Source organism: Lampetra planeri, chromosome 2, assembly GCF_965212315.1.
Source record: "Lampetra planeri chromosome 2, kcLamPlan1.2.h2, whole genome shotgun sequence".
Classification (NCBI taxonomy): Eukaryota; Metazoa; Chordata; class Hyperoartia; order Petromyzontiformes; family Petromyzontidae; genus Lampetra; species Lampetra planeri.
In genome coordinates this window covers 35,523,228-35,542,473 of record NC_136108.1, presented here as the reverse complement: position 1 = coordinate 35,542,473, position 19,246 = coordinate 35,523,228, and the positions used below count along the sequence as shown (strand labels likewise).

Genomic DNA, 19,246 nt, shown 5'->3' with positions numbered 1-19,246 from the left:
TGGCTGGTTGATTTATCATTACTTTATTGTCAATGGTTTCTCAAAATAAAACTTTCACATCATGCTTTGAGAGACGAGATGGGTTAAGTAATTCAAAGATGAAATTACAGTACTTTTAATAAGTGGCTGTAGATGTGCAATCCATCACTGCTCAAAATGTAGAGACAAGCACAAAATGTTAAATTATATAAAGCTGGGGAATTTATTTTTCTAACTTCATAATCGGCAAGCTGTCGCTTTGAGGCAACAACTGGCAAGCTTGCTGTTTGGCAGAAAACCCCATTGTAACTTTATGTACATGTTTACATCACCAATGTCTGAAAAAATATATATCTACATAAGTACAAAAATTCTGTTGTCCAAATTTAATTATCTCTTTACATAACCGTTTTTGTAGGGACACTATATTTAATACTCTTTGGTTCTTTCGGTAAAGTCACGTTGGTAGAAAAAAATGTAATCACGACGTTTCGATCGCAACACAAGCGGTCGTCCTCAGGCGGAAAAAATAATCCAGCAGTGGAGGCTTGTGTTGCGATCGAAACATCGTGATGTTATTTTTAATTTTATTTTTCTACCTACGTGACGACCGAAAAAACCAAAGTATGGATTTCTGCAGTCACGAAAGCTTCAAATCAAGACTATATTTAAGTAACAATACAATGGGTGAGAGCAAATGGTGACTGCGCCTATTCTGAAAGTCACTGAACCAATAGTTCTAGCTCAGCTTAGCTAAACTCCAGTGTCACAGCTAACAAAACTCACATCAGACACACACACATTGAAAACATACACCATCACCTTGCTCCACCATCCGGCTAAGGTGCCTCACGTTTGGAGCGAGAGCAACACGACACCAGTAATTACACTGAATTTTTCACGTGAAAATAGACTGCTATGGTTTTAAAAATGTACAGTTATATTTTATTTACATCGTTGTGTAGTTTCTGCATAACGATCCATGTGTTGTTCTGGTCTCTGCTACTGCATTGCACCTTGTAAAAAAGTAACATTTTGGTTTCTGCTCCAAACACCATAACAGCACAAGCTCCACAACCGTCTAGCATGTTGGACTTCCTGCTTCTGTACAAGGGCAGAATGTGACGTCTGGGGTATGTAGTTGCTGTTGTCTTTTATACAGAAATATTTAGACAAAAAATTACAGGAGCAAAAATGTGTTTTAAGATTAAATAATCCTATGTAGCACGATAATTCAAGTATATATTGGCTGTCAGTACATTTGTTTTATGCAAACTGCCTTCGTGGGCAACTTCATATTTAAGCCACTGCAAAGGCGGGTAAGAATGCTGAAGTTGATCAATTTAGCACAAATGCGAAGTTTGATTTTCTTCATTGTAAATGAGGCAAATTTAAAAGTCCTTCGAAGATAAATGTTCATATGCATATGAAAAAATACTACGGATTTTTGTTTTCTGTGAAGCCTTGATATAACAATGCCCATTCACATCCATGAGTATGAATATCTAACAGTTTGCCTGGACAAGAAGCATCTAAGGAATGGCAGTACTTCTGAAAATCAGCAAATCCCCAAAAAACATTACAGCATACTCTTAATTTTTATTTTACATCTCTCTTGCAAGATGGTGCAAATGAGGATATTAAATGCACTAATTGCAAAAAACCCGACGTATATCTGTGCATAATTTTCCAGTTAATGACGAAAAAGCTCGAGTGCAAACAAAATTTCCAGCTCCCTACTTAACTTCCTACGAAGAACGGATTCAAAACAATCCACATGTAACCTATATCCCAGTTATCGTGGCATGATCCTCACACATTTCATGAACAATGCTAAAGGTCACTCCTGACCAGGCGGGGGTTCTCGCAGGTCACATTCCCCACCAGCGTGACCAATTCAACGAAGGGCAACGACTGACAGCACCACGGTTGGAGAAGGGGGCAACGACGGGGTCACGTGTATTCCATCTTGGCGATGTAGGTGGCCGGTACGTAACCCTGCCGGCCCTCGCTCTCCACCAGCCACCAGTCCTGGTTCCCAGAGGCGTCACGGAACTGCACGATGCGCACTCGCTGCCTGGTTCGCAGAGACATCTCTTCCGCTCCGCGCGCTTCGAACGCGTACACGGCGTAATAGACCTGCGGGAGAGCGCGGTCCGTCAGATACGCCGCAGTCAGTCACGTGTGCCACAAAACAACCCCCCCCCCCTGTAGCTTCAGGTTGGCTGGAGGGGGCTGAAGCTCCTGCTGCTAAAGGCTCAGCCCCACTTCTAAATTATTAGTGATTTCACCTTTTCACAGCCATGTGTTTTTCAACTGTATGGCATCTTGCAGCCAAACACTTTTAAAATGTATTCTGTAAACTTGGGTCGGTTTGACCCGGATCCTCGTGCAATATTTATTTTCCAGATATTGCCACTAGATGGCAGCATATATATCGCGTGTGTTTGTGTGGCCCACAAAAGCAACAGTCACGTGAAATATCGGGACCGACTACGAGAGGGCATCGCGGCAACGGCTGTGAAATTATATGAAAAAATAAGAATGGGTTTTACCCTTTCTGCCAATAAAACAGGTGTTAAGATGTTCAAACCGAATCTTATTTTTTCGTACTTTTATACTGCAAAAAAAGAGTCCCATTTTGTGGTTGTGAAAGCGTTAATCGATGGGAGTCGCAGCTTTTCCTCGCATACACGGAGAGTGCGAGCAGAATTGCATGACAGACAAAAGCAGTGCCGAACATTTGTTTAAAACATTGACTGTGGCGTGCAACCCCCCCCCCCCCCCCAAGTTTTGTATGTCCCCCCCTCCCATTTAAATAAGGTGATGCTGCCAGAGGGGTGACGTGCAGCCTCTCGCCCATGCATGCACATGTTGCGCAAACACAAGCATGCAGCAATGCAAAGACGTTCTCGGAAAGAGTGAACAAAATTCACCAGGGGATGCATCAAATAGGATACATATGAAAAGCACTTAGCATGATGTCAGATTGTCAACGAAATGACAGGCAACCAATTTTCACGGATTCAGTGTCGCAGGCAGCTAAATAGTCTGCCCAGATGGGTTTAATTCCATTCAATATGTGCGCCAGGTTTTAATTTTATATTTCCATGGCGCTTTCCATACATTGGATTTCTCTGCCATCATGCAGACTGCCTGTGTAGCGTTACATGTACTGGTGGCGTCTTGGTGGGAAAAAGCACATCGCACCCAGCCTTCAAGCCCATAGCAGTTAAACACCTTTGCATTAATACAAAATACAATGTTAGGGTCACAGCACAGTGTCTTACTATCACCTTAATATGGTGAGAGTAAGGAAATAATTTTCTGTTAGGAGAATGAAGCCACAGCAACGTATGTTCCTCACACATTAAATATTCATTAATAAAGGATGTCCTGTTAGTACAACCAAGGCACGTCAATGTACACGTCTTTCAGTGTGCCATGTAGCAACAGAGCCCTTATTACAGACTTGTCCCAAGCACCTCGGAAGGTGACAGTTCCTCAGGCCAGATAGCAAAACGTTGGTGGAAGTTTTTATTTTTTTATACATTTATATAGGTACACAAGTCTCAGTCACTTTATTCACCTTGTGCTCCACCAATAAGGACAAGAGGGCATAAAGGTCGGTGCTAAGGCAACTGGAGACACAAACACAAACTCACATCTTTTCCTTTCCTCCTCACACCAGGTTTAGTCCTGGGTGCGTGGCGAGCAGCCTGGACCGGGATAATGCGACACGAACATTAACACCGATGTGCATGAGCCACTCCACATTCACACGCGGCGGGCATCCGAGCGTTCGACCACACCCACCGCTCCTAGGATTACACGTGCTAATTGTCGCAGCACTTTCCGCATAAAAACAAACAAAACTACAATTAGTCAATACACTTAGCGTGCCATTGTGGAACGTTTCACGAGTGCCAAATTGGCAACAGAGCCATCCCAGCTGGGATCTTTACCTGTTGGCCTTCCTTGTGGGTGGAGCAGTCCCACTGTTCGTCCTGCAGACTCTGGGAACGGATGGGAATTCTCGCCTCCTCCGCACCGGTGCCGTGCGCCATCCTCGTCACGTCCAGCGACGTCTGCCGCTCACACCAGCCGGACTCGGACCTCCTCCCAGCTTGCAGCGTAGCGTCCTGGTCGACGGTCGCCCAGCTGCTCTCCCCACTTGGCCTGGGCCCCCCGTACGAGCTGCCGCTCTGGCCGCCTCCATGTCTGCACGGGCCCTGGCGAGGGGGTGCGCCCTCACATTGGCTGTCCAGTGCGACCATGGTGTCGGCAAAATGGGGCGTCTGGGAGATCGTGCGATCTTCTTCCAGGGAGACCAGTCGCTCCACCGTGCGACTGGTAGTGCAGTCCGTCCTTGCAGTTTGATGGCTCGTGCCGCCTTGGTTTCTAATGCTGCCTCGGCCGCTGCCATTCCTCTGCAGCGACGTGCTGTCTGCAGTCTGATCGCCACTCGCTACATGGCTCTGCAGTGGATAAACACAGCACAATCAACATTAACACTGCCTTATCATTAGACATCACATTACGCTTGCCAACACAGTGATCTAACGACCTTGTCATTAGACCGATCATGGGAGATGGATAACAGAACGTGAAAAAGGCTGAAGTGCAGCCTTGCAATTACTTGCTCATGCCATTGGTAATGGGAGGACCACCACCCAAGGGAGCTCTAGAGAGGCTGTTTAGAGGACATTTGGCCTACTCTTCCATCCTGACCAACGAGTACCCACACTTCACCCCATCACACGCAACACTCCAAAAGACTAACTGTGGTGTACACATTTATACTGCCGGGTGAACAATATACAGGGTGGCCCAAAAGTTATGATAAATAGGGTTATTTCATTTATTTTAACACCGACATTAAAACATTTTAATTGTTTATTCTTTAAGTCAATATTTTATCGATTACCATTATTACTATCTATTTTTATTCTTCCTGTGGGGTCACCTCAAATCCGTCATTTACAAAACTCGATCAAGAACCACAAATGAATTGAGACAAAACATAATTGACGAATCTTCAACCTGTAATCTTTAAAGTCCTAAATTAATTTCAAACGAGAATTCATGTTTTCACGAATGTTAATGGGATTAATGTGGAATATTTGTGAAAATAAATTAAATAACCCAGTGTGATTTGTTAAAATAAATATAACTCTGTGTGTCCTGACTTTGGGGCCAACCTGTATAACGGTAACATTTTGGTAATAATGCTTCTTCAGAGCCATATATTGTAGGCCGAAGAAGATCACGAAACAAAATCACTTCTGGGCTCACTTCAACAGGGTCACCGCCTTTCGCCCAGCACCACCATTTTCAAACGGGTCACAGTCTCCTTTGCACGTCTATCGGCCACGCACACCTGAGGTTTTTTGAGGAAGGTTGCGCTTGTGCGAGCTGTGCCGACGCTCAGCTGGCAGGAGGTGTCGCTGTTCTGTCGGCTTAGGAGCGGCGAGGGGTGCTCCGGGGGCTGGCCACTCCACGCCGAGGAGCCGCTGCTCTGGGTGGAAGAGCTGCTGTTCTGCCTGCACCCAACGGCGGCACCGGTTTGGAGAATTACATTCGGAATCAGAATCGTTATTTATACTGAAAGGAATCCTTTGTGTTGTCGAGCTCTTTTTCACAGACGTCCAGTAGGGGCATGGGTAAGAACAATATAACAACAAACAGTACAAAGACACGATAGTAGTGCAAGTACAGGGAAAAGTAAACAAATCACCCAAAATATACAAATTAAACTAAACCATCCCCATCTACCAGGCAAAGCCCAGTGAGGTGTTAACTTACTTTTTTAGAAGCGACCTGGCCACAAATGATAGCGAAACAAAGTGGCTTAGCAAGTGGAAATTTATAGAAAAATAAATAAGCAAATAATCTCAATGCATGTGTTAAGTATTATAAACAAAAATGTAATGCATTTTGGCCATCCTCAATCCATCAATGAATGAATGCTTCCTCATGCCGTGGTCAGAGGTGTTTTTTTTTACAACACTTAAATACGTTGGTCATTGCGGGTTGTTGAAGTGGAGGGATGGCAGACTGGTTCTCATTAGCCGTGGCTGCCAATCGAACTCGCTAACCACTTTACCACCACTCCAACCCCAAGTTTCATACACGGCGCGGTAAACGCCAATCGAGATATTGTAAATTGTATTGTTTGTTCTTGTAACTTGCCGACCCACCCCTCCTGGACATGTGAAAAAGAGCTTCATATCTCATCGGATTCCTCAAGATCAAATAAAGATTCTAATTATGAAAAAAAGCGATAAAATAAAATTGAATGTCAAAAACTCTACAGAGATAGTTAAGTGGTGTGATGCTACAGTACAGATACCCCACCGGATAAAAACGACACCTTATTCTCGTTTGAACAACTGATTGGATATTATCAAAAAAGATGGCTCTGCATTTTACACAGGACAAAGTTAAAAGATTTAATACATGTATTGAAAATTGGTGGGAGTTGTGAAATCTCTTTGAAATAAAATTCTGTTTTGTCTAATTTCTTCCAATTTATTTCTGGAGGGATATCTACAAATGGATCACCGTGAACGTCCTGGTCTAATAACAGTCGTGTATGTGCATAGATGTTTAATGCAAAGTGCATATAGTACAAGGATAAACAAAGTTACCAGTGTGCAGAGCAAGTTAGGAGCAGGTTAAGAAGATAGGTCAATTTATCATAGGTAAAATTTACTACAAGTAAAATAAATCGAGTGGACATGGGCAGGAAGCGTCATGAGAACAACGGATGAGACGAGAGACAAAACCAACGATGGAGTGGAGACCGAGAGACGGGAAGAGAAGCAAGGGGAGATGGCAGCAGCTAAATGACACCGCAGGGTTCCGAAGGCGTGACTGGACAGGAGCAGCTGGGAAAAGGAAGGGATGGAGGAACATGTAGGCCAATGCCATGCAGCGGGAAGTCACAGGATGACAACAACAACAACTCGAGTGTTGAACTTACCTGGTAAGGATGGGCGAGGAGTGTGGGGATCGCGTTGGCACAGACTCGGCCGAAGATTGGCTGCTCACAGAGGTAGCCGATTGGCTGGTGCGTGGGCTGTAGGGCCGCAGGAAGGAGCTGTACACAAACCCTTGTGCCACTTTGTATTGCCAATGAGTGGAAGGAAAAGAAGAGGGAACAAACCATTAATTTGTCTACAATAAACATCTCATACAGACTGATTCACAGATTTTATTTTGTTGTACATCTTGACCGTATGCTTTCCCACCAGCCACATGGTACAAGTATAATTGTGAATTCATCTGTTGATAAATGCTAGGCATATTACTATGCATCATTTCTTGCACTAAAATTAAGTTTTTCACTGAGAATCCACGTATTGCTCACGCTAATGTGTATGCTAATGGTGTTAACAAAACTGCACAAAAGGAGACAAAAAACCCAGAATCGATACAAATGCAATGGTGAAAAGACAAATATATAAAATATTTTTTTGAATCGAACCATGACCCCAAATCGCAACAATTCATTAAAGAGCCGTGGGGGGTAACGGATCATCTTCATGTGATAAATAAGAATACTGAAAAGGAATAACATTTCAATAAAAAACAGACAGGTCAAATGCACGCCCTCAAGTGTACTGATACAGGTGCTGGCCATGCAAGTGTGCTGGCGCCTTGGGTGCATCTTCACATGTGTAGGTGAATTGGCCGGGTGTTGTTTGGGAGTCCAGCCACATTCTCCCATCGCTGATGATGTCGTATGAAGGAACAGGAACATTTAAAAGTATTGCAAAACTTACCGGTGAGTGAGCCGAATAATTAATAATAGGCTAGGCGCGTAGTTAAACGCTTACACAAGTGTCGATTTAATTTATTTGCTTATGTTGGGTGGTGGAGGATTTCAAGAGATACATTTGGCCAGATCATGAGGTGGCCTAACCAAAAAAAACAATGAGTAATTTCACATTTCGATTTAAAGCTTTCGTGACTGCAGGGATTCATCTTCTTGGTTCTTTCGGTAAAGTCACGTAGAAGGGAAGTAATAAAATAATAAAAATAAAACATAATTTTTTTTTAAATTATTTTATTACTTCCCTTCTACGTGACTTTACCGAAAGAACCAAGAAGAGTAATTTCACAGTTTAACGTTACATTTTTATATATCTTGTCAAGTTTCAGAGATGCTGCTACTGGGCAATGAGTACAGTGGACACAAGATGTTCCTTCTCATGAACAACTGTTGACCAATCAGCTTTGCAATGGCTGGCAGCTAAATCTGCATGTGTGCTGGTGAAAATGTCAGGGGGTGTTGTACAGTTGGCTGGTGGATGACGGTGAACGTGGATCCCGACCCACACAAGAATGGCGACATCCCCGCGGTTGCCCCTGCAATGCACGGATCGGATAAATTACCCAGGACACCTGAACGGCAACAGCCTTTGCCCAATGGCGGAGCCAGGATTTTCAGGTAGAGGGGGCAACCCCTCCAGCAATGAAAAATGATAGGAGTTGTTAGTAAGTAAAGACTTGTCCCTTGCTTTTTATTTGATGCGTGTGCGGAGATGGCGCGGCCATCGATCGAGGGTCGAATTAGGACCGTGTGTGATCGTCATCGCGCTCGCTGAAAGTGAATGCCTTCAGGGAAGTCGTGTACTGTATACGCAACTGCGCACAATTCTGTGAGTCACTTATAACTGCTTTGCCGTTACTTATTGCCAATTATGGACTCAGACTATTATCCTATCATCTCATAGAGACGCTGGCACGTAATAATATGCTACACAGTGGCAGTGGGGGTCGCAAAATGCCGATTTATTACTAAAAAACCCCAATGATCCAATCGAAATTCGGGATTTCGATCGGATTATTGGGGGGGCACGTGCCACCCCACCCCGCACTGGCTCCGCCAGTGCCTTTGCCCACCCGGTCATAAGAGGTCACCCACGGCTGGCGCAATGGTCCTTTGCTGACTATACGTGCCGATTGAATTGCGCGATTGGTCCGAGCAATATGGGTACCCCCGAGGCCGACAAACCAGTACGGCTGGCTGCGGCACCCACATGTGTGCTGGTGAAATATCCGGGTGTGCGGGCGCGCACGTACCCCCGTTGCTGACGAACCAGCGGCGATGGCTGCCCATGGGATCCTGCTGCTTGATGACGGCGACGAGCTCGCCTTCGCTCAGCGCCAGGTCCAGATCCTGCGCCACGTTCACTTTGCGATCGAGAACGAAGAGGCGATCGGGCGGGAAGCGCGCCAGCAGCTGCGAGCGACCCGAGTCCGTCTGCGTGCTGCCGCTCGTCGCCTGAACAGCGCACCCCGGTGTTGATTTTGTTCACACATTTAGTCACGGAAATGCCAGTCAATTCAGTAGTATTATTTTTCAGCCAATAATGATTATGAGTGAATGGAAATCACCAAACGTGGCGATGACAAGGATGACCTCGCACCAAAGCAGGACTATGCTGAGACAAAGTGAAGAGTCAGTCTAAGATAATATAGTAAAGATATTAGAGACTGCAGTGTGCAAGGAAGACCACAAATGATAATTGGCTGTACTGTATAGAAAAATATTTACCAAGATAAATAATTGGCTGACCTGTTAATAATGGAGGGACAACCCTTTCACGCCCCTCTTTATCAAGATGAATAACTAAGAGACTTTGACTACATGTTTGACTGCTTTAGAAGTTTAAATAAGAGAATGGCAATGCTGATTAGATTGCTTTTAACAGAGTTGCTCAGCACAGGACGAAAGGCCCAAAACATAAAATGGCCAGCAACAAACATCACGATCACAGTTGAAATAGATAAGAGTTGTTTACACGTTTCTTGAATTAAGCAAGGTTATCGTAAGAGTTTGAGAACAGAGATCATGGTAGGGAGTGAAGCAGAAAGAGTAGTGTTTTGACCTGCAGTGTGGTGGTTGAGTGTGCGAGTGTGTTGTTGTGGCCTGCAGTGTGGTGCCGGTTGGCCACAGTATCGATGAGATGAAACAGTCAGTCTGGTAGACACGGGTGGAGGAATCGACGAGTCAAGTTAACGGTGTTCACGGCAGTAGCGACAGAAGAGCGATAAGGATAATTGAACACCGGCCACATTAAACCGAGCACCGTCGGGTGATGTGGCGAGTGGATTCCGGGGACCGAGTCCTACCAGGATGCCGGAGAGCCTGGAGGCAGAGCGGCGGTCCATGCTGTGCCGTCCGTCAAGCCCACGGCGCAAACTGTCCGGCGGGTCGCACATGAAACTGAAGCGCTGCAGCTCAGCGAGTGCTTGCACGTGCCGCGCACCAAACGCACCCTGCTGTTCCGCCTGCAACAGACGCAGAGACACCCCCCCGGTGTAGCCTTTAACGGTGCTGTTCGCGAGCGGCTATGAAGGCCAGCACCGTGCACAATGAGCTGCGGTGTGTCTAGCACCACGCTCGGCTGCCTTTATCTCCCCTGTGCTGATGTTTACATAGTAATATGTATAATATTCATGTTTCTTTTTTTTACGTAGTGTAGTCATTCATGCATATTGAGTCTTAAAAATCGCTGAAGAACCACAGACAAGCTGGAAGGCAGCAGCCAGGCAGTGAGCTGATCCTAACAATTGCAGAAGTGCTGCAGTGCTCTATATATTAATAATGTTTTTAATCACCATTTATTAAGGCTGAGTGAACCTAGGGGAGGCCCAGCACCAGTTTCAGATATCACTCACGACTGATGTTGGCGGTGGCTGGCAATCGAACCCGTTATCGATGCGTTCATAGCAATTGTAATACTTAACGCAAGATGACAATGCCGCCGTGTCCGTTTGCCCGTTTGTCATTGTCCATTTGCTTTTTAATACAACAATGCTTCCTGTGCAGCCAGCCTCGGAAACAAAACCCGATGTACTGTACGAGTTGTTAATTCTTCCAAGAGCTGTTTGCAAAATGGGACTTCAAAAGAAACTATTTTTATAATACAATGCACTGCTGTTTACATAATAACTCCTACCCTCAGTGTAGATTAAGTTTCACCAGCGTTAAGCGCAGTTGCACGTGCGATCAACTCATCCGGAATGCGCCCCCATCCCATCAGACGGAGCCTGGACAGCGCTTGGAGGGGTCACCGCCATGCACAAACGCGCTGTCATGGGGCTTGCAGGGCTTGGCAGCAGAGAGCAGCGCTGGATTAATCCTTTGTTACGTTCGACTCCTATGCTCCCCGCCTTCACTAAAATGCACTGACCAGGGTAGAGTAACGGCCTTGACCCGAACGCTGTCGGCAGGTCCTCATCCAGCAGTGGATTGACTATCGGTCTATACATCTACATAAGGGCCCAGTGAGACACATTTCTCATGTGCGGGGAGCACTGGGATGCAAACAAATCAAATACGGTATAAAAACACTAATTCGGAAAAAAAATGGTAAGTAGAACTCTATTCTTTTCCTGTGCATAATGCTTTTACTCATCACAGTCCACGGAAACGCACGATGAGATTGTGTATGAAAGGACAAGATGACGACACGGTCCTGGTACGCACCTTGCTGGGTAAGGCACGGGGGGGGCACGAGGTATGGGGCAGGGAGACACGAGGCACAGAGACACGTGGCAAGGAGACACGGGACACGGCACCAAGTGGCACACCTGTACGTCTAGGGGATGCAGCTGCTGGAGGATGGCGAGGACGAGGTCGCGGTGCACCGCCACGAGGTTGCGCGCTGCAGCTCCCAGCAGAGCCTGCCCTCCTGCTCTCAGCAAGGGCAGCTCCTCCAACAGCTGGGCATTGAGGGCAACGTAGTCCTTCTGGGTGGCCTGCAAGGGGGGGGGGGGGGGGGAGAGAGTTGGCGAACCAATCATTTATTAGTTAAATTTGATTTATTTTAGTTTCATAGTTGTACTCCACAATGTTATTTCTCACGCTTATCTGCCTCAGCAATGTAGGTCAGTTACATTTATTTTATTTAAATGTTAAATGGGCCCAGGAATGCACTACCAGGGGGATTGAACCTTGTCCTAAAAAAAAACCTTCCCACGATGCATTGTGCCAGCAATACTTTCAAAAATTTACTTTTAATATAAGTTCGTGTATTTTGTAATACTTTTGATGTAAATGTTTATCTGCTACTCAATAGTTACTTTCAGCGAGCTATTCATATGACCGTTTCAAAATTGGTCATCAAAAATGTTTATAAAATGTCAATTCATCAGGTCCATGAGTCAAGTCTCCAACTCATATTCACTCTCACTGGCCTCTTTATATATTGCCCAAAATGTCACCTATATATTATTTACTTTTAAGGACACAATGTTACTGATAAATGTGTTCAGTTTATTTGTCAATATTAACACAATAGCAGAAGGAAATGCATCCTACATCTTGAGTGCCAGAGGTACAATTGTATTATCTTAATTACATAACTATGGCATTTTACAAAAATAACAGTAAATCAACACTGGCCAAAAAAGTCAACCCTTGCAATCATTATATTTGTTTCTGCACTTAATTTTGATAAATTGCAGCTGTGTTTACCTAACAGCAAACAAACAATGTTCATTAATCACAAAGTTAAAAGCAAATACTCTCTAGAAAAGTTCAGCATAATTACACATATTCATCTATTATGCAATGCTTTTCAACATATTTACTCTTGGGAGTATGTAATTATTAGTAGGGAAGCCGATGTTGGCTGTCAGGGCAAAAAATAATTCATATTTGCAAATAATGTGTTGTTCTGCAACATGTCTCCCAAGATTTGGGCAACCCTTTAATATGGCTGGTGTTCGAGGGGGAAGTCCAAAATAGTTTTGTTTATATCTATCGTGTTTATGCTAGTTATATCGTCCCCGCCCCCCCGCCGTTACAGATGGATGGAGCTAATGCATAAATGCTTTCGACCAGAGTTGGAAAGCGTTGCACGAGATGATGAAGCATAGCACGGAAGCACTCCGGCTGGAGCAATACCTGCAGCTCCTCCGACTCGGGCCGGTCCCGGTTGCGCTCGCTCGCCTCGCGGCGTGCGCTGTAGTCCAGCAGCTTGTCGTAACGCTTCTGCACGAGCTTGTGCGGCCCCGCAAAGGAGGCCAGCAGGGCGGACAGAGGGGAGATCACCAGCCGGTCCACGCGATCCTTCTGGAAGCGTCGCGAAGCGAGCAAGCACGACGGGTCACGTCGTTAGCGTTCCAGTGGCAACTACAGATGAAAGCAGAAGTTCAAATTGATGATGACTGTCCGAGTGAGTATGCTTCACTCTGGTTAAGTTTTATTTTGTTTTCTATATTTGTATTTTACCATAATTTTTTTCGCGATTGTGCTGTTGGTGTCAGGTCACGAGACGAAGGATCCATCTCTCGCAGCAATGTGCGACTCTCCATTTTAGGGAATGGCCCAAAGAAGCAGATATCTCTGATATCTTATCCAGTGACAGTGTGTGGTCCACACAGTGGGGGGCAGCACTTCCCCACCCACCCTGCTGCAGAGTAATTGTCTGTCACATGACAGCGAAACCGATATTTGTAATTCTCACAGCTGGAATTTAGTAAACAAAAATTAGTGCACAACCAAATTTAATGATCGTTTTATGCACAGCGATTGGGGGGTGGGGATTGAGACCATCACTCCACTTAAGAGCCCAGTTTGAACACAGGTGGCTAGCCGGATTTGAACACATTAACTCACCAGTGCCAGCTCGGCTCAGTACTTTGACATCTGAGCTACCCAGGCACTTCTAGTTCAGTCACCTTTATTTAGAATATGCCATTGCCAGTTTGATTCGGTAAAGTGATTGTCAATCCGTCCTACGTGTACTGCGTACAAACTGAGGGAAGGACTCGGTGGTGATGTGCCGGCACGTTTGCTGGTAGCGATCGGCGTCGGGTTTGGCGTGAAGCGCCAAGAAGCTGGAGGAGCACTGAAGCTCGGCAGCCAGAGCTTCCTGAGCGGGGAACGGCACACGGCAGAGCGGACACCGTGCGATTCACGCGACAGAGCAACAGTGGTGACACAGAGCCACTACAAAGATCCCCCCCGCCCCTCGACGTACAGCCGACCGTCACTACTAATCCCACCGCATAATTCGCTGAAACACCATTGAAATGTAACTTTAAATCACTTGACAACAATGAAGCAGAGACGTACTCTTAGTTCTTTCAGTAAAGTCACGTAGGTAAAAAATAAAATTAAAATGTAAAAAAAATCACGACGTTTCGGAGGCAATGTCGTGATTTTTATTTTATTTCTATTAATTTTAATTTCATTTTTTACCTACGTGACTTTACCGAAAGAACTAAGAGTATGAATCCTTGCAGTCACGAAAGCTTCAAATCTAGAAGCAGAGACGTGACATCATATAACTATGATGAACCAAGTACGTACATATTGTAGACTTAAAGCTCTTTTGTCAATCCAGTGCCGTATGAGGGCCTCCCGGTGCTGTGCAGGCCATGGGGCTATTTGACTAAACGTCACCGCCGCGCTGGTCAGTGTAGGCTGGTAAAGGTGTTAAGCACAGATTTGGAAGCATATCATTATATTACAACAATAGTTATATATATATATATTTTTTTTTTATACCTGAACTGCCCAAGGCTGGTCACCACACAGCACAGCCTTACTATTATAAACATCTGCAGGAGTATGTACTCCATATAAAGATATGTTTCATTATCTTAAACCATACCGCTAAAATGGGCACAGCAATTATAATTACACTCACGACACATACTTTTTCATATTGTGCACCAAGCAGACATAATAACATCTTTAATTTTTTATATGTTTAAATAACTATACAGATCAACGGCCATATTAATTACACTGAGCATGACGGGAATTCTTCCATTAATCAGTGCGAGACAGTGAGTGAGCACAAAACTGTGCCAGGGTGGCACGTGTCCCGTTTGTACCCGCAGCTGCTGGGTGTAGAGAGAGAGGCTGCGCAGGAAGGACTTGACAGCGCGCTCGAGGCCACGGAAGCCTCGCTCCTCCTCCTCAAATGCCTCGTCCCGGATCTAACACCCACCACACGCACACAAACACCACAATACAACTACACAACACATCGTTGGTTCACAGCAAGCATTACAATTCGTCATTGATTCTTGGATTTGGCCGCATAATGAGCTGGCCAATTGTCGTGAAACCATTCATCATCCGACATTGCCAAAGAAATTACAATGTCCCATGTAAAAGCGTAAAACGTGCCAATCCTTAATGTCTCAGCTTCCTAACCAGTAAGGTGAAAAACAATTCTCAACCAAATTTACCAATTAGTTACCATGGAGTTTGCCTTTAAACTGCAACAAATGCACCTCCGATTAGCACTGTTGGCTATATGCAGTGCGAAAGAAGTTCAACATCCACACATTCAGAAGAAGATCCAGAAAGTAATAATACAATTTCTGCATTTTAACTCAACCAGTAAGGTTTGTCATGTAAAAGACGCACCAATTAGTTACTACTTCAGCCCACCGGTGTGTTGGAGAGTAAATCCACAACATTTACAATTTGAGTAGTACAACGTTTCGCTCGTAATTACATCAACCAGCATCATTGGGCGATTTGCCAGAATAGTGAAGGATCCACCTGCTTCCGGTCTTAAATATAGCAAGATGACGCCATCACTGTGAACCCATCAGGTGCAGAGATCAGAGGCGGAGGAGGGGGGATTTATTGTAATTAAGCCTGTAGCTGTCAGAGCAGTTAAAATAATTCTCTCAATTTCAATAGATTCTAGAATTAGTCTCGGCCAATAATAATTAGTTTTACACAACACTTCAAACATTAGCAAAATCAATTGAGTGTCCTTGTTGGCAACCATGTTCTGCAACTGCCAACAGTTGTGTTTGTGAGTATTTAATATTTATTTGGTGTTTAGTCTTACGCTAATGTTCCATGCCGTCTGTCCAATAGCATCTGCCACATACGCAATTAATCCGATACACACCTTCTGTTGATAACTTAGGCAATTCATTTCTAGTACTAGTTTTTTTTTATTTTGAGTACCGTGCCGAATCTTACTCTAATTTTTTTCAAAAACTCTAGCTAGTTTGTCAGTTTCTCTCGTAATATGGTATTTTTATTGTTTCAATAACATTATCACTTTCAGCAGTATTGCTGCAGTATTTCCGATCTTGGTTTGGCTTTCAATGCTGTTAATTTTTGTATTATTGTAGCCATGTAATCATAGAGCTTCTTTAACACGTTTAATCTCGCTCCTCAGACTTTCCATCTGACACGGTTTCATCCCAATGTATGAGTGTCTTGATGAGAGAGGCTTTCCGTGCGGGGTGATGGGAATCTGCCTTCAGATAGTAATCAGTGTGTGTTTCCTTTTGGTAAACGTTGTGTGTTATTTTGCCATTTAGGCCGCATCTGAGAAAAATATTCAGCAATGGGAGTGTGTTATTCACCTCCACTTCCATTGTGAACTGGATAGCCGGGTTTTGCGAATTGAGATAAGTTAGACATTAATTAAGTATCTTTACTATGTGGCCAAACAACCAAAGTGTCATCCACATGTCTTAACCAAAAAGATGGTTTTAGTGTACTTGTAGAAAGTGCTCTTGCTTCAACTTTTCCATGGACAGATTCGCTATAGCAGGAGACAAAGGAGAGCCCATTGCTGCTCGTTCCTTTGTTATTACTCGATATGCTAGTAAATAAGACAGGTTTAACAATAGATATTCCAAAACTAGCTGACCATTGTTTAAATAGCACTTACTTCTTAGGAACAGGTGATTTCTTTAAACAAAACAGTTGGAATATTACATTTTGCAGAGAACAGCAGTTAGTCATAGGCAAACAAAGAGAGAGATTCCTTGTACTGCCCACACAGGCTTGTAGGGGTAAGTGTTATTAGTGAGCTCATTAAAAACTGTGGTGTGGCCAGTAGCACACCTGGTTGCCTTTGTCTGCCCACACGGTAAACAGTGACTCATTTGAAGAGGATTGGATGGAAAGGAGGCCTAGAAGCATTGAGATATTTGCCACTAATGTTGGCCGTGACGGGAATAAAACGTTGGACACCGGGTTCGAAGCTCAGTGGCTGAACACACTACTCCACACACCACGCCACGCGTAGACACACAGACAAAACTACTACGTGCATAAATGTATCACAACCCGGCACACGGAACCACGATCGCAATTATGAACCTAATATCGCTGGAAGTCGCCCTATGAAACCGAGTGCGCACCTGCAATCTTATCGAACGAAAATGCGCCACAACCGAAAACAGTCCAAAATCGTTTGCACATACAAAGGTGCCGCAGTGGGAAAATGAGCTCAGCTAACCAGGTGGCGCCACTGTACCTGGGAAGCCATGCCTGTCAGATGCTTGAGGTGGCCACTGACGCGGCTTGACTTCTTCAGAATGGAATGCATGTTCAGTTTGGAGAGCTTGTCAATCAGTGAAGAATCATCATCTTTTCTGTACTTGACCACTGCCGAGAAATTGAATAACGTCAGAAAATAACAATTAAAAAAGGCAACGGTGATGTGTCACCACCACGTCAAGAAACCACGTGCTCGGGAGTATCTCTGCAGGCACATTGTGGGGGACGCGTGGCAAGCACCATGCACACACCAAGGCCGAATTCTTCATCACGGCTCAGCTCAGGCTTGCCTCTGGCTCAAGTGAGATGGCTCAAAGACATGCTTAACTTGAGCCAGCTCTGGACAAGGTCTCAGCCATGCTCAGGATTTCCATGAGCTGAGCCTCAGTCAAGCCATGGGCTCAGCCATTTGAAAGTAACTGAGCGGCTCAAGCCTGAAATGAGCCGTGTTAAGGGGTCATGCCAGAGCCTAGCTGTGACTGTGAATATGGCCTTACATAGAGACCATGTGCAGACAGGGGAAGAGGGACCCTAAGGACAGACATGAAAAAGATAGACACAAACCCACAGAGACATATGTGCAGATACAAGAAGAGCGACGTATACGTACAAATCCACATAGCCAAGGAGAAAAATCTGATGATTGTTGGGGGGGGACCCTAAAACAGTTGAGACTGACTAGGGTCAGCGCTGGAGAAGTGCACCAAGCGTCCCAATGGCACCAACCAAGTTCACGCTCCGTTGCAGAATGTCACCGTTAGGGTGGCCCACAACCACAGCTCGACTGACCCCCTATCCAAAAGGAGCTGGAGCAAACACGACTAACCCAGGTCCTTCCGGCGCTTGAACTCGTTGATGTTGTGGTTGAGCTGTCGCAAGGCGACGAGCGCTTTGCTCAGCGACGGCTGGTCAGGGTGAGACGGTGGCGTGGCTCCCAGGAGCTCGGTCAGCAGCAGCGGGTAGCGCATCACCCTCTGCACTGGCTTGATGAGCAGTGCCCCCAGGTTTATATAGTTGGACCTTTCCCTGGTTATAATGAAAAATCACCCATCAGAAATGTCAACGTAAACACACCAACCTCTCGCATGCAAGCAATCATGTCTGTTGCTTACAAAAACATACGAGGGTTACATTTTCAGATGTATTGGTTTGGGTGATGTAGGTTTTGGATACACTTTGGCCAGGAAATGACATTTCAGCAACAACACTGAATCCGAGCGTGTGAATCACTGCATGCTTGGGTTTGAAATAAACGCACTGCTAAAAGCAAGTAACATTTCCAAAACATATACACATATGTCACCTCATATTTTTGAGACACACTGCCATCTGTGCCTTGATGTCCTCATCCTTCTCGAAGGCCTCCAAGAGCGAGATCGCGTCATCGTGGTTGCGGCAGTACACCTTGTAGACCTCCTCAAGCTCGCTTTTGAAGGCAAGGAAGATCTCGCCTAGAGACAACAAGCCGTCGTCACCGTGAGATACCCGGCCATCGGCAGATTACGTAGCTGGCATGTATGTTGAACTGCTTTCGCACCGTACGTAACCAACCGTGCTAATTATCGATGGAACTGCGAACCAAAATGTATTAAATACCCAATGCATATCCAGTAAACTCACAAAAATTGTACTCTCAGCCTTCAGCTTGTTTAATAAATGAAGAGGGCAATGGACTATGCGGCGTTTACCACGTACCGATCTTCTGGTCGTCGGGGCGGGCGATGTGGACGGCTGACTGCAGCGACTCGTAGAAGCGGGCGTTCACTTCTAGCACTGCCTCCAGGTTCCCAAACAGTCCCTCCACATCCAGATTGGCCACCTGGGACAGAGAGCGTTCCATCAGTCTTCCACGTCGGCAACGGCATGCGGCGCGGTCCAATCGGCAAGGCGACAACATCGCACCACTGTGGTGACACGTCTACATTCATCGCTGATTCTCATCTGTTGTCCTGCCCCTCCATTGCAGTGCGT

At 45.2% G+C, this 19,246-nt stretch overlaps 1 protein-coding gene across 5 annotated transcripts in view; it reads right to left on the bottom strand.

Moving 5' to 3' along the window:
• Positions 1 to 7: 7 nt before the first annotated feature.
• DNMBP (dynamin binding protein) overlaps positions 8 to 19,246 on the bottom strand; it is a 41,439-nt gene continuing 22,200 nt past the window's right edge. For 3 of the 5 annotated variants that reach the window (XM_078614354.1, XM_078614386.1, XM_078614379.1), the window contains 15 exons: positions 18,971 to 19,094; positions 18,579 to 18,726; positions 18,102 to 18,301; positions 17,253 to 17,383; positions 14,845 to 14,949; positions 13,755 to 13,874; positions 12,905 to 13,072; positions 11,587 to 11,754; positions 10,123 to 10,281; positions 9,070 to 9,271; positions 6,965 to 7,103; positions 5,360 to 5,522; positions 3,945 to 4,457; positions 3,645 to 3,698; positions 8 to 2,118 (listed from right to left, as the gene is read on the bottom strand). In XM_078614354.1, the coding sequence (XP_078470480.1) occupies positions 1,933 to 2,118; positions 3,645 to 3,698; positions 3,945 to 4,457; positions 5,360 to 5,522; positions 6,965 to 7,103; positions 9,070 to 9,271; positions 10,123 to 10,281; positions 11,587 to 11,754; positions 12,905 to 13,072; positions 13,755 to 13,874; positions 14,845 to 14,949; positions 17,253 to 17,383; positions 18,102 to 18,301; positions 18,579 to 18,726; positions 18,971 to 19,094 (2,580 nt within the window). In that variant the 3' untranslated portion in view covers positions 8 to 1,932. The other 2 variants (XM_078614363.1, XM_078614371.1) reach the window with 2 other exon arrangements.